Source organism: Penicillium canariense (assembly GCF_028826845.1).
Source record: "Penicillium canariense strain IBT 26290 chromosome Unknown utg000001l_segment0_segment0, whole genome shotgun sequence".
NCBI lineage: Eukaryota > Fungi > Ascomycota > Eurotiomycetes > Eurotiales > Aspergillaceae > Penicillium > Penicillium canariense.
In genome coordinates, this window is record NW_026622728.1 from 7,712,158 (window position 1) to 7,726,446 (window position 14,289).

At 42.7% G+C, this 14,289-nt stretch overlaps 1 protein-coding gene across 1 annotated transcript; it reads left to right on the forward strand.

Annotated features, from left to right (window-relative positions):
• Positions 1-12,337: 12,337 nt before the first annotated feature.
• hapX (bZIP transcription factor HapX) lies at positions 12,338-13,887 on the forward strand (the record flags this gene model as incomplete). Its single annotated transcript, XM_056684788.1, has 2 exons — positions 12,338-13,436; positions 13,496-13,887. 2 exons carry the CDS (start codon positions 12,338-12,340, stop codon positions 13,885-13,887), a joined length of 1,491 nt encoding a protein of 496 aa, XP_056548394.1.
• Between the last annotated feature and the right edge of the window lie 402 nt (positions 13,888-14,289).

Genomic DNA, 14,289 nt, shown 5'->3' on the forward strand with positions numbered 1-14,289 from the left:
GAATAGTCTAATTACTTTAGATTACCCCGCGATAAGGTATCCTTCCGGAGGTTTACCCTCGGGTACGTAGATTTAGTCCGTACCGAGGATCGGAAGTAAAAGATAAGGGATTAAAAGAGGTCGTTAAGGACCCCGATCGGCTACGAATGTAAACGTTTAGACTAGAAATACCTTAACTATATCTAAATTTTATTTAATCTAGAACCCTTATTTAAAGAACTTATTTTATTATAGAAAGTACCGTAGCTACTAGCCTAAGATAGATACGTCCGATTACTCCCGTTACGGAGGAAGCCTTTAGTTATCTACTAAAGAACCTAGCCGATTCCTACCGGGAGCGGATTATAAATAACGCTAATCCTAGTATCTATAAAGAGATAGCGAAAGAGACCGCCTAGGTAATTTATAAAGTAGCTATCTAGCCGTAAGTGCCCGTTCCGGCGTAACCGGCTACGTAGGTATCTATATCTCTATTATAGGCTACTATAGGACTATTAGTACCTTTTAATTAGGCCCGATAGGAGATGAAAAAAACTATTCTGAAATATATTAGAAAGATTAAGGAGTACGATAGCAGTATTCCGGATAAAGCCGTATACTATTATCTTTATAATTATAAGTGTTATTTCGCGGAAGTAGCTAGATTTACGGGTATTAAACCTAATAATAAAGATAAGGTTATATATACTCGCGGAGCCTTAACCGGCTATACTAATAATCGCTAGGAGCGATAGCTCGCGAACTTATACGGTAAAAAGATCGAGACCTAGTAAGTCTATTAGGATTAGATCTTATATAAGTTTTCGGAGTATCTTAGTAGTACGAAGAAGTAGGACCGTTTCGTATTATATAAATAGGGCCGAAAGACTTTTACGTAGTATACTACCGAACTCTAGTAGGCTATATCTAAGTATAATCCTAAGATATAGGAGGATATTATTATCTAATACCTCCGAACGGGTACGAATACTAACTTATAGAAGAGATAGGCGGAAGAATACGATCCTCCGACCGATCTACGGGGCGTTATTAACCGTTTTATTAATTTTAAGCGAGGGTTAATAATCGTAAACTATATTAGTAGAACGATTACTAGCGACGAGTATAATCTAGATAAGATAGATCTAAATATAGTATAATCCTAGTAGAAGGATAAGAAAGGATCGAAATTAAATAATACTAAATACTTCGCTTACGGTAAAAAGGGTTATTTTAAGCGTGAATACCCTAATCCTAAAACCGATAAGTTAAAAAGGGACTAGAATCTACTAATACCTAGGGACTCGAAAAACTAAAGAGGCCGACTACTCTCGAAGTAGTAGTTAGCCGTATAAAGAAAGCTTCGGTAGTGCCTAAACTACCGGATTAGGACCTATTAGATCCGGAGTAAGCTAATTAGGCTAACTTAAACGCCTTAGTGTATAAGTTCGGCCCCGTTAGGCCTAGAATTAAAGCTTCCCTTTTTACTATAGGGGATTTATTATTATTTTATAAGATAGTATTAGGAGCTACCGGTAGAAACGTAGTAGTACGGGCTTTTCTAGACTGCGGTATATCGTATATCTTTATCTTAATAGACGTTATAAAGAGATTTTCGGGCCCGGGACTAACCCGCCGGTAAATAGATAAGTTAAGAGTACGGATACCCGATAGTAGCTATTTAGCTACTAACGTATCCGTCCGCCTACTAGTTACTATAGATTTATAGCGGGGATATCTAATAGTATAGATTCTAGATCTTTCTAACTATAAATTTATCCTCGGTAAAGATTTCTTTACTACCTAAAATCCTAAGATTGACTAGGTAACTTCGAAGATAAAATTACGTAATTATAAGCGAACCTACGTAATCGCGCTAATCGACCGCTAGAATACCTTAGAAGTAGACGACGGTTATCTAAACTTAATAAGAGCGAAATAAGTTCTACGGGCGGTACGGAAGAAGAGCACTAAGGCTATCCTTTTAGTCCTAAAAGTATTAAAAAAGGAGAAAACGGACGAGGTACCGGTATTAGTACTAGATTATAGGAATAGGTATATCCGGAAGATTATATATAAGTTTAAGTATATCTTTAAAGATAAACTCCCTAAGGCACTCCCGCCCGAGCGTATTATCGCCTACGAAATTAATACTAGGGATATACGACTAGTTAATATTAACTTATACCCTATATCGGATAAAAAGCTCTAGGAATAGGTACGATAGATCGAAAGCCTACTTTAAAAGGGCTTAATCCGCCTATTAGCGAGCGTATAGGGCTTCCCTATTATCTTTATAAAGAAGCCTAATAATAGTTAGTATATATATATAGATTATAGGGCTTTAAATAAACTAACGGCTAAGAACGGGTACCTATTACTACGTATCTAGGAGCTTTTAGATTAGATAGGTACCGCTAGGGTCCTATTAAAGATCGATCTTACGTTAGGATACTAGTAAATTCGGATAGGGGAGGGATTAATCGAGAAGACTACCTTTAATACGATTTAGGGTAAGTATAAATAGCTCGCTATACCTTTCGGACTCTATAATACCCCCGCTATCTTCTAAATAACTATAAACGAGGCCCTTCGGCCGTTTTTAGGAGATTTCGTAGTTATCTATCTCGACGATATTTTAATCTTCTCTAATTTAATAGAAGAGTATTACTAATACTTAGAAAAGGTCCTCTCCGTACTCGATTAATAGTAGCTAATCACCTAGCTAGGTAAATATACGATAGCGACTAAGGAGTTAGAATTCTATAGCTATATTATCGGGAATAGTTAGATCTATCTAGTCCCTACTAAAGTTAATATTATCTAGAAGTAGCCGACCCCTCGGAACGTATATAAAATCTATTAGTTTATCGGACTAGCTACGTACTATCGTAAGTTTATCCGAGATTTCGTACAGATCTACGTACTACTATATAAGTTACTAAAAAAGAAGGACGAGGACTTACGTAAAAAGAAGTTCCGTCCGATTCGGTAGACGACCGGTTATAAGAGTGCTTTCCGAAAGCTTAAGAAAGCGCTTATAGATACTCCTATCCTAATCTAAACGGACAGAGTAAAGCCCTTTACTATCGAAATAGACGTATCCGAATAGGCGATTAGGATAGTATTACTTTAAGCTAATTAAGATAAGAAGCTATACCTAATAGTATTCGATAGCCGTAAGCTAACTAGAGCGGAATTAAACTACCCTATCTATAAGAAGGAGCTATTAGCTATTAAAGAAGCGCTATATCTATAGGATTAATATATCGAGAATAGTACCTAGACTATAGTTATTACCGATTACGTAAGTTTATAGTACTTATAGATAACCCCGACCTATAGTAAGTATTTAGCTCGCTAGGTTAGTAAATTCTAGGAATACGACCTAAAAATTTAGTACCGTAAGGGATCGGACGCTATAGTCCCTAATATAATTAGTAGGAGGCCTAATTTCGTTTATAATAGCCCTATAAATATATTATAATCCCGACCGGTCTAGGACGTCGCCCTAGCTATAATTTAAGCAGTCCGCTAGACTATTAATAAAGTCCTAGAAGAAGATTAGTTAGCCGTAACTATATACTTCCTTAACTATAAAGAGCTACTAAATAATAAAGCTACTATAAAGGCCGTATAGAAGTTCGCTCCGAACTTAAGCTTCCGTATACCGAAGGGCGTAAGAGTAAAAGAACGATAACTAATCTTTACCTATAAAGATAGGCTTTATATACCTTATTTAGAGCTAGTCTTTCGTAGCGATTTAGTATCCCGCCTATATAAAGAGTTCAGCTATTTAGGCTATCCGGGCCTAAATAGAGTTATTCGCCTACGGGCGTAGTAGCCGTAGATATAGTAGAATATAGAAGATCTCGTATAATTATATCCGAATTATTAAGTTTTATAGGGCCTTAAGAAAGGATTAGAGCGGGAAACCCCCTAATATATAGTTACTACCGGGATCCGACCCTTCTAGAGGTAGGGTATTAACTTAATCGGACGCCTACTAACTACTCCGAACGGGAATAGATAGGTTATTACGGCTATCGATTATATAACTAGTTAGCCGGTCGCTAAAGCTATCCCGGAAGTAATAGAGGAGACGTTAGGCTAGTTCTTATATAATAAAATCTTTACGTACTATAGTACGCTAATAGAGTTAATTTCCGATAATAGCTAGAATCTCCTAGCCGGTACCGTTCGTTACTACCTAAACCTATTAAAGATAAAACACCGGATAATAATACCCTACTACCTACGAACGAATAGGAAGGTAGAGAACTTAAACGGACTCTTAGGGCGGATGCTAATAAAGTATCTAATAAATAAGCCGACGAAAGCATAGGATCTGTACCTTTCGTAAGCCCTCTTAGCTATAAGGCTCTATAAGTATACTATTATAGGCTTTAGTCCGTTCTTCTTAGTATATAGTATATATCCGCAAATCCCTAGTAATAATTCGTCTACGAACGCTTAACCTTTTATAGAAAGGCTAGATAAGCTTTAGAATCTTAATAATACCTAGATAAAGGTAAACGAGTTACTACTCGCTAAGGCTATTAGGACGAATCGTATTCGTAATAGTTTAGTTACGAAGACGAGCTTCCGGGAGGGAGACTAGGTTCTTATTCGTAACGAAAGTAGGTAGAAGTTCAAGAGTAAGTAGTTTAGGCCCTATCGGGTCCTATTAGCCTACCTACTTAGAATATATACTCTCGAGGAGCCGAATAGTCGTATACTCCGAAGCCTTATTAATAGATTAAGACTTCTAGAAGCTAATATAGATAATCCTAAGCGTTTATAGATATCCTAGGCAGCGTATAGTACCCTTCGTAGGGCCGGATTACGCCTAAATAGACCTAAAGAGGTTAGAAAGATCCTCGAGGCAGATAAATATCTACCTAGTTACTCGGATTTATCTACGTTTACTCGAGAAGAATAGGACGAATTTAGGCGTAACGGTATATACTACAAGTAAGTAAGGGAGGAAGCGATCGCTTAGCGTATTATCGCTAAGAATATAGCTAAAAATACGTAGAAGAAAAAGAAACAGTATAAAACTACGGAAGAAGACTAGGAGGAACTCTAGTTAGAAGCTTTAGGGGACGAATCTACTATAGATTCGGAAGCTTTAGTCGAAGAAGACGTTCTTCGGGAAGATATCTAGCGCTATCGGGACGCTAATAAGCACGAAAAGATACTATTTAATAGGCTATTTATAGTAATAGTCTTTTTAGTAACTAAAAGGCTACGGATATCTTCAGACTAGTCGCCTTAGTTACCTCTATAAAGGCTAAATCATATTTATAGTCTTTTTAGGAATAAGATTATATATATAAGCCTACGGCTAGAAGCTATAGTTACCTAGAAAAGAAAATTCTCAAAAAGCACATTTAATTCGTAAGTAATTACGAAAGATCGGAGCTATTTACTAGTAAACGGGTACTATCGATCGAGAAAATTTAATAAAAAGGCTATATCGGCCGCCGAAAAATAATATATTAGGTATCCCTATCCGAACGCCCCCGAACGCTAGAAGCTATCTTAGTCCGAGAGGTAGGGATTCTTTATATCCTCCTCTTCCTCCTCCTTAGACTCGATAGGGGAGGGAATAGGAGTATCTAACTAGCCGAACTTCTCTAAAAGGCCCTTTATCTTACGTCGGTACTTCTATAGGGCCTTAATTATACTAGGAATAGACCGATAGGCTACGTAGGTAACGGTAAAGTCATCGTCCGTAGTAGTTACCTATATATATAGGTTATCGGTAGGCAGGACGAGCTAAGGGTTACGGAAGGATAGGTTTAGGATAATAGCTAGGCTAATATCGGCCGTAGAAGGTTCAATCTAGGAAGTCTCCGGGGCCTTACCCTTCCCTTTATTAGAGGTTACGGGTACGTATACTCGAACGGACGTAGTACTAGGCGCCGGGATAGTAATATACGATATACTACTAGTACTAGAAGTACCCTTATAGGGGATAGCGATAGCGGAGCGGGTCCTACTAGACGTAGAAGAGTTAGTTAGGATCCTTTTAGTTATAAACTCTATATAAGTATAGGGGAGTTTAAGGTATTTCTAGTAAATATAGTCTATATACTTACGAGTTAGGGTCGAGGGCCTAGTAGAAACTACCCGTTTAGGAGGGGGAGCCTTAATTTCCTCTACGTCGGAGTCTATAAGAGCCTTATAGGCATATTTACCTTTACTAGACTTACCTAGACTACCCTTATTAGGATACTTTAATATAGGGTAGTAAGGGTTTAGGTCTTTTAGGGGCCGTAAGATAAATTTCGGTAGTATCTAACCAGGCTACCGGAAGCTATAGTAATTACTAGCTATATTAAAATTATAGTAGGCACAGGACCTATTAAAAATCGGCTTAAAGGTACCTTTCTCGTCCGTAATATTAATAACGTAGATCGCGAACGGTCTATACCTATTTATATATTACTTATAGGCCTATTCGGCTACGAACCCGATCTACTAAACGAAGGTAGAGCGTATTTAGGAGGGCGTAGTATAGTTCTTAGGCTTTCCCCTATACTAGTCTATATTCCGTTAGGTAGGCTATTTTAAAAAGGCTAGATTAAGCGTAGTATAAAAAAGGGAAGTATCCGGATTACTATAGTCGTCTAGCCCTTTAACCTAAGCGGGAGGGTTCGAGACCGGAATAGAGGGGATAGGGGCGGTAGGAATTATAATAGTAACAGGGATAGGAGAAATAGTAGCGGCGACGGGAGCTATAGCAAGAGGTATAGCCTAAACAGGAGCTATAGTAATAGGTATAGCTTAAATAGGAGCTATAACTAGGTCCTCTTCTAGCTTATCGAGTACGAAAGAAAGCGAAGGGTCCCTAGGGATAGGGGGGGCCGGCAGAGCCGGCAGCGTTAGAAGGCTAATTATTATTACTAGCGGCGGTAGGAGTCGGGGAAGGATTGGCTATAATTACGACCGAAAAGATACTTCGGAGGGAACCTAGTTATAGAAGTATTAGTAAGGCTATTTCTAAAGTACTAATAGCAGGGTATAGCAGGAAGGCTATTTCTAGAAGTACCTAATAGTAATATACTATAGGAAGACTGTTCCTAGAGTGCCTAATAGCTATATACGTCAGAAAAGCTATCCCTACGGTATCTACTAGCCGTATACGTTAGGAAGGCTCTCCCTAAGGTATCTAGTAGCCGAACACGTTAGGGTAGCTAATTCTAGTATATTTAGAGATAGACGACCGATGAAATTAATAGAAACTTATGTAGGGTAGATAAGATAGGCGTTAACGAGCGACGGTAGACGGTAGGGGATCTAATAATATTTATATCGGATACGTAGACGGCCTTAGGGCGCCTACTAGCCTTAGGCTATTATTTAAGCTGTTTATTTACCTAATACGCTGTATCTTTATTAATATTTTTAGCTAATACATCCCTTTATATCCGAAAACGGAAATATTGCCTCTATTCACGTTTATCTACTATAGGGGGTATTTCTACGTACTAATACGTCACATAATACCTCTATAACTACTAGGGTATCACATAACACATCGGGTTACCTACAGATAGGTGCCCTAGGTAGTTTAGTAGGGTGCTTTCACACTACAGTTTAACCACAGTTTAGCCGCGACCGGCCACTTTTCTTTTATCTACGTATATATTCATATATACTAGCACACTTTCGGGTCCGACAAGGACTGATTTTACACGGTAGACTCGGGTCGAGTCTTATTAAGTAGGGGAGGATATAATCCTAGGCGTACTTTACCTTCCTTTAACCTTATATGTTCGGCCCCTTACGGGTACCTTCTGCCATATTTGACCGCACTTATGTCCTTATAGACACATTCGCTTACGATAATAACAGAACATGCTCTTACACTCCCGTTATCTCAATAGTTAGCTAAATATATATAGTAAAAGACTCGTAGAAGAAGTAACAGTCGCAGAATAAGATACCCTACTAATATAAGATATCCCTTAGCCGAGTACGTTAACCAAAGAGACGATAGAAACTTAGAAAGACGGTCAGAAGGATAGATAGGTAGTCTATTAGATACTATCCCCTATACCGTCGGTAACGTAGGAAGCGTCGTAGCTAGCAGAGATCTCTATATCTCTAACACCGGATATACCGCTAGAGGCGAGCCCGCTAGGGGTATTTCTAACTAAATTTCGTTAAGAGACCCCTAATAAATAGCTTTAGGATAAGCTCTAAGAATATATAATACTAAGAGCGCCTAGAGATATCGACGGGACGGTCTTATAGACTAATATCGTTACAGGTACGTACTAGAGAACGGCTCCGTAGGGTTATAGCTATCTCGTAATAATATAGGACCCTAATAAAAATCACGACGGAGTATTAGCTATATATATAACTAGCTTAAACCCTCCCTAGCTATATTAATAGCTACACTAGGACGACTTATCTCCTATATCTATAAATTAGCTAGAGATAATAAAATACCTATACTATAATATATTTATCGCTACGGTATCGCTAGAAGTTAAAACGCTAGATAGAAAAGAGATATACTAAGAGATCGACCGCCTAATAGACCGAGATATCTAGATCTTACTATTAAAATAGATCTTTACGTATAAATTTAATAGTAATAGATTCCTAGTAAAGTATAAGGCTAGAATCTACGTACGTAGAGACCTCTAAGCCGTTAGTAGTAATAAAAAATACTTAGTAACGTTAGTAGTATAGATAGCGAGGTCTGTCTTTGTACTAGTAGCTATATTCGACCTAGATACCTATTAATACGACGCTGTTAATATATTTCTAAATAGCCTACTAGATAAAGAGATCTATATAGAACTACCTCCTAGACTATTCCCTTAGGGGAAGAAGAAGAGAGTCTAGAGACTTATAAAGGCCCTATATAGCCTACGGAAGTCTCCTAGGCTATAGTAGCGTAAGGTCTCTTAGGTACTTATCTCCCTAGGTCTCTATGTTATCTAGGAAGATCTTTATCTCTTCGTCGGTAACGGAATTATTATATTCTTCTATATCGACGATATTATTACTATTAACTACCCTATAAAATAGATAGCCGTAGATAACCTATAGAAAAAGCTCTATAAGGTATAGGAACTAAGGGAAATAGGTAAAGCGTAGTAGTTCTTAGGGATATATATCTTTAGAGATCGCCGATAGAAAGCACTTTAGCTATATTAAGATTCCTATATCTCTTTAATAGCTAACCGATATTATCTCACTAAGAGCTATAGATATAATACCCCCCTCCCTAAGATAACGATAAAGCTATATAATAGTATAGCTATACTAGAGTAGATTTATTAATACTAATAGAAGGTTAGATCTACCTAATATACTACTATAATTAATTAACTAAATATAGCTAAAGCTACTAGAGATCTAGCTTAGTTTCTAATAAACCCTAAGCCTAAATATCTCTATACTATCGATCGAGTTATCTCCTACCTCTACTAGACGAAATCTAGGGCTATTATATACTATATACCTTTATATCCGTCCGAACTATATAGAGAGATAGTAGAGATATAGATCTTTAGTAATATATCCTTCGCTAATAACTATAACCGGAAGAGCTCGGAGGGATATATCTATATAATATATAGTAGACCGGTTAATTAGAAGGCTTCTAAATAGACAACTATTACTACTAGCACTACCGAAGCTAAATTATTAGCGATCTTATTAGTAAGGAGATCGCTATATATATAGACTCGCTTATTTAAAACGATTAATTAGCTACTAAGTTAACCCGTCGCTTTAAGATACGATAACTAGTAGACTATTAGTCTATTAACTAAAGAAATACCTTAACTACGTACTAAGCTTCGTTATATCGATATCTATTACTACTAGCTTCGTTAGGAAGTTTAGGCCGGTAGAATACTAGTACAGTAAGTACTAACGGGCGATATAGTAGCTAATAGGCTTACTAAGCTACTACCTAGGCAAAAATATACTAAATTCGTTCGTTTAATAGGTCTAGAGGATATTAAACGGCTATTAGAAGCTTCGCATACCTAGGTAAGATAGGCTATGCGTAGATTAGGCGAAATTAGCCGCTTACTAAAGGGGTATATCGAAATATATAGAGTAGTAACTTACCACTAAGAACGGGCTTATTTATTAAGCGCCTAGGTTTCTTATATTTTTATATATAATACTAGCTTATAGAGAAACTTAGGCTTTATAACAGCTGAGTATCGGCCGCACGGACAGAAATACGTCCGTACAGCTAGGGGATAGCTATTCAACAGGCAATCCCCCTGATCTTCTATCATCATCAATCTGATCAATTATCTCTCGTCCTATTAGACATCTTTCATACTAGCCCATACAGAATCAGCCCATTCTGTCAGATAAGGAAAAAGGTCCAGGCGCTGTTTCGTTGGCGGGATCGGAGAATGCAGGCGCTTCTGCACATGAAGTATGCTGGTCCTCCATCTTTTGGAGTACCTAACTAGACCGGGATGTAAGGGTCAAGGGTTGAAAATTGAGTAGCAGTGCTAAATGGGAACCTAGATCTGTACGTTCCAAGTCGCTGGGCAGCGGTTAGAGCGGGTTGCGCGAGGATAATTCGGAGGTTTCCCACGAAGGCGGTAAATGTTGGGCAGCTGGCTGTCTTTTAACCTCGCTATTATTTGCAATATGCGAAATGCGAACTGTCACTTCAATATCAAGACATACAGAAAAACAATTGTTTCACTCCGCTATTTGCACCGTTAGAAGAAAGGATCCGAAATCGTGCACACCCTCTTTCCTAGCTCAACTGTTGCTAGTCGGTCAAGTCCACCTGGCATCTGTAACGCTAGAACTAGCAGAGGCTAGTGGGAAGGAGCAGAATGGATCAGCGCTGTACATCCTCGCAGTTGCCACTGCTAAGTTACATCATTAGTATTTGGCAAATGCACCATCCATAGGGTTGAAATTGAGCGATGACATCTACCGCTAGTTAATTTGTAGGGCACCGGGATCCATTTCCTAGATAAGGCAGTCGTTTCGGCCAGAATACTTACGAGGACCAACGGAAGTAGGGTTGCGTGCTCCCATATCGAGCGGATCTTGCCCGCAACCCGTTTTTCGGCCCTCGTTCGGCATGCAGTGGGAGGCGTAGGGAGCAGGGAGCCACTGATTGATAAAAATTAGCAGGGTGTGGGGGAGCAGCCAAGACGCCCCGTCCAAGGGGACCCGGACGGGCGAAGCACCAATGGCTCGCAGGAATCTGAAGCAACGGAGGGTGATCCGGTGGACCGTGTCTCCAAAAACCCCTCTCTTACCCATTTGAATTGCCTCGCAGCATCATCGATCAGCGGGCGCAAACGTGGATCACGGTCGTCCGGGTTGCCCGAAGGGGCAGGCCACTAGCGCCATCAGATAAGATCACAGTCCGACAGCGGCCTCTAGGGCTTGGTGGATGTGGTTGTCGTGGATTACCAGCCTGTCGATCCGTTGCCTCCTTCACCGCTGGTAGGATTTGGTCTGGGAAGATATCTAGCGCGTGGCGGCGCTGCTTATTGGTGGGAACGCCGATTCTGCTAGGTAATAGTAGATGGGCGTCGGTCCGAAGGCGAGTGGGTGAGGGGGAATGATGGTGGACGACGCGGGCTGTCCATCCACGGGCGAAGGATTACTCCGTAGGTACCCCATCGCAGTAAAATTCGCTCCCTGGCTGTAGCTTCTCTCAGCTTCATTGTCTCCGCAGTAGTTCCTGCTATCTATGAAGGATACAAAGGCTACAGTTGTTCAATCAGTCTTTCAAACCGTATTCTTGCTGACGGCTACCCGATTCCATGTTTATTTCGTCCATACGCGGTTGGCGAAGGGAGATCCATGTCCAGAATAGACCCCGTAAAAGAATTACGAAGAGTCATAGGTATGGTCAGTCCACTTTTCGGTCGCGCTTGCCGGTTTTCCACCCCCCGGCCCCAATTATACGGATCAGATAAAAAACTCTGTCGAGAACAATGGATCCTCCTCCCCCAAGCGGTTTAGTCCACAGCCGAGTCGCGCATCCGAAACCGGCATCATGTGAGCCCAATCTAATCTGATCATCTGTCTTTTCTCTTCCTCCCTTCCCACATTTCCCCCGAACACCTGAATTACTGTCAAATCACCTAGCTCAGTGATCGTGATCTTTCATTTTCCCGCCTCTCTCCTTCCTCAATATCTCCTAGTCCCTGCTCTGTTGTGCTGCGTGACCACCCTAAGCCCCTCGCTTATCGGCTCGCATGAGCGCACTTCCGCTCTTCCGACCGAGACAGACGGCCGTGCGTCCCTCCCGAACCCGCCCGACCTCGTGTTCCTCAATGTGCCCGCTGACTCCCAACCCAGCACCTCAAGTGATTTTGGCATCATAATGGCCACGACAGGCGTGTCCATCACGCCTGCACCGGCCATCGCCGCTGCATCTCCCGTGGCTTTGGCCCCCGCATTGACGTCCCGGCCTTCCGTAGCTCCGTCGCCAGGCCCTGGCACTCCCGGTACCATCACTTCGAAAGAATGGGTGATTCCACCTCGCCCCAAGCCTGGTCGCAAGCCGGCGACCGACACACCACCGACCAAGCGCAAGGCCCAGAATCGAGCAGCCCAGCGGGCGTTCCGAGAGCGTCGGGCCGCGCGAGTCCAGGAACTCGAGGAGCAGATCAAAGAGATCGAAGACGGCCATGAAGTCCGCATCGCCGCCTTCACCGAGCAGATCAGCAACCTGTCAAGGGAGGCCGAGCAGGCCCGCGAGGAGGTGAATTGGTGGCGCGACCGATGCCACTCCCTAGAGAAGGAGGTCTCGATCGAACGCAGTGCAAAGGAGGCTCTGGTCAAAGAATTCCGGTCCTCTCTTTCTGGCTCCAGCACCTACAAACCGTCTGCCATTCCAGACTCCGTGCCTCTTCCACCTCGCACTCGCCCATCAACCCGAAGCTCCCAGATGGAAGATGTTATCCTGACTAGCGCCGACCGGAACAAGGAAGACGGACAGGAGAACGTGCCTTTGGGGTGCAACGACTGCTCTTCTGCGCACTGCCAGTGCATCGAGGATGCCTTTGGAATGCCAATTGATACCCACGAGTCCTCTCGGCCTAGACATCCTCCTCACGGTGTGGGCAGCCCCGTTCCTGAGAACTCGGAACCGGAGATCAAGCCTGACCCGGAGGAGATGGAGATTGATTTTACTGCCCGATTCGCCGGCGTCCCGGCGCAATCCAGCTCGCACAACAACACCGTCTCTTCCCCACCCGTCGACCCCTGCGGCTTCTGCCAGGACGGCACACCCTGCATCTGCGCCGAGATGGCTGCCCAGGAGCAGCAGCGCGGCCGGCGCAACTCATTCGAGAATAACCGCCTTGCCCCCATCCAGTCCCTCTCACAGTTCACCCCTCCCCCTTCCGACGGTGACGTCCGCTCCGAAGTCACTCTCCCACCAATCAGCCAAGCGACCAACCCCTGTGCCAATGGGCCTGGTACTTGTGCCCAGTGTCTTGCCGATCCTCGGAGCACCCTTTTTGCAAGACGTTGGCAGCCTCCCGGTCGGCGAGCGGAACTCCATCAGGAGGAGGATGCTGCGGCGGCAAGGGAGCAGACGGCGGATGCTGCATGTCGCGAAAGGCCCCCACCACCCCGGCCGCGCGCAACAATCCCTCCGTGCCTGCGCAACCTGCCGCACCCAATGCCTCTACACCCAATGCGCTCACTTTGAGCTGCGCCGACGCATTCACCACGCTGTCGCGGCACCCGAACTTCTCCCAAGCCAGCGACGAGATCTCCTCTTGGCTGCCGAAGCTGCACACCCTCCCCAACCCGCAGGAACTGGCTCAAGCCGAGAGCCGCGGCGGCCGGGCTGCCATGGAAGTCGAAGCAGCCAGCGTCATGGGCGTGCTGCGCTACTTCGACCGGCGCTTCGCCGAGAAATAGACCCCTTTCTACACTACGAATCTCCCCCCAAATTCTCCCCCTTTGATTTCTGCATCGGGGTCCTTTCCCTCTGTCCTTCGGGACAATTTGATACCCACAACCCGATTGCTTCATGTACTACCATACGGTCTACATCTTCAATATTCTTTCTTCATCCATGAAGTGAACCTCTCGTCTCTACCCACGGGGTTGCAGAGTTACACCGGGGGTGCTCGATCAGATACCTGACATCGTTTGGTCGCATATCCGGACACAACCCAACCACCCCTTTCGAAAAGCACGCATTTAATTTCTTGTTGGTCTCCAGCACTTTCCTGGCTCTGCGACCGTAGACCGGTGGTGTGGAGACCTTTGACCGATACGAACATGGTCTGTGGTGAGATTGGTGATTTTACCTTTTTG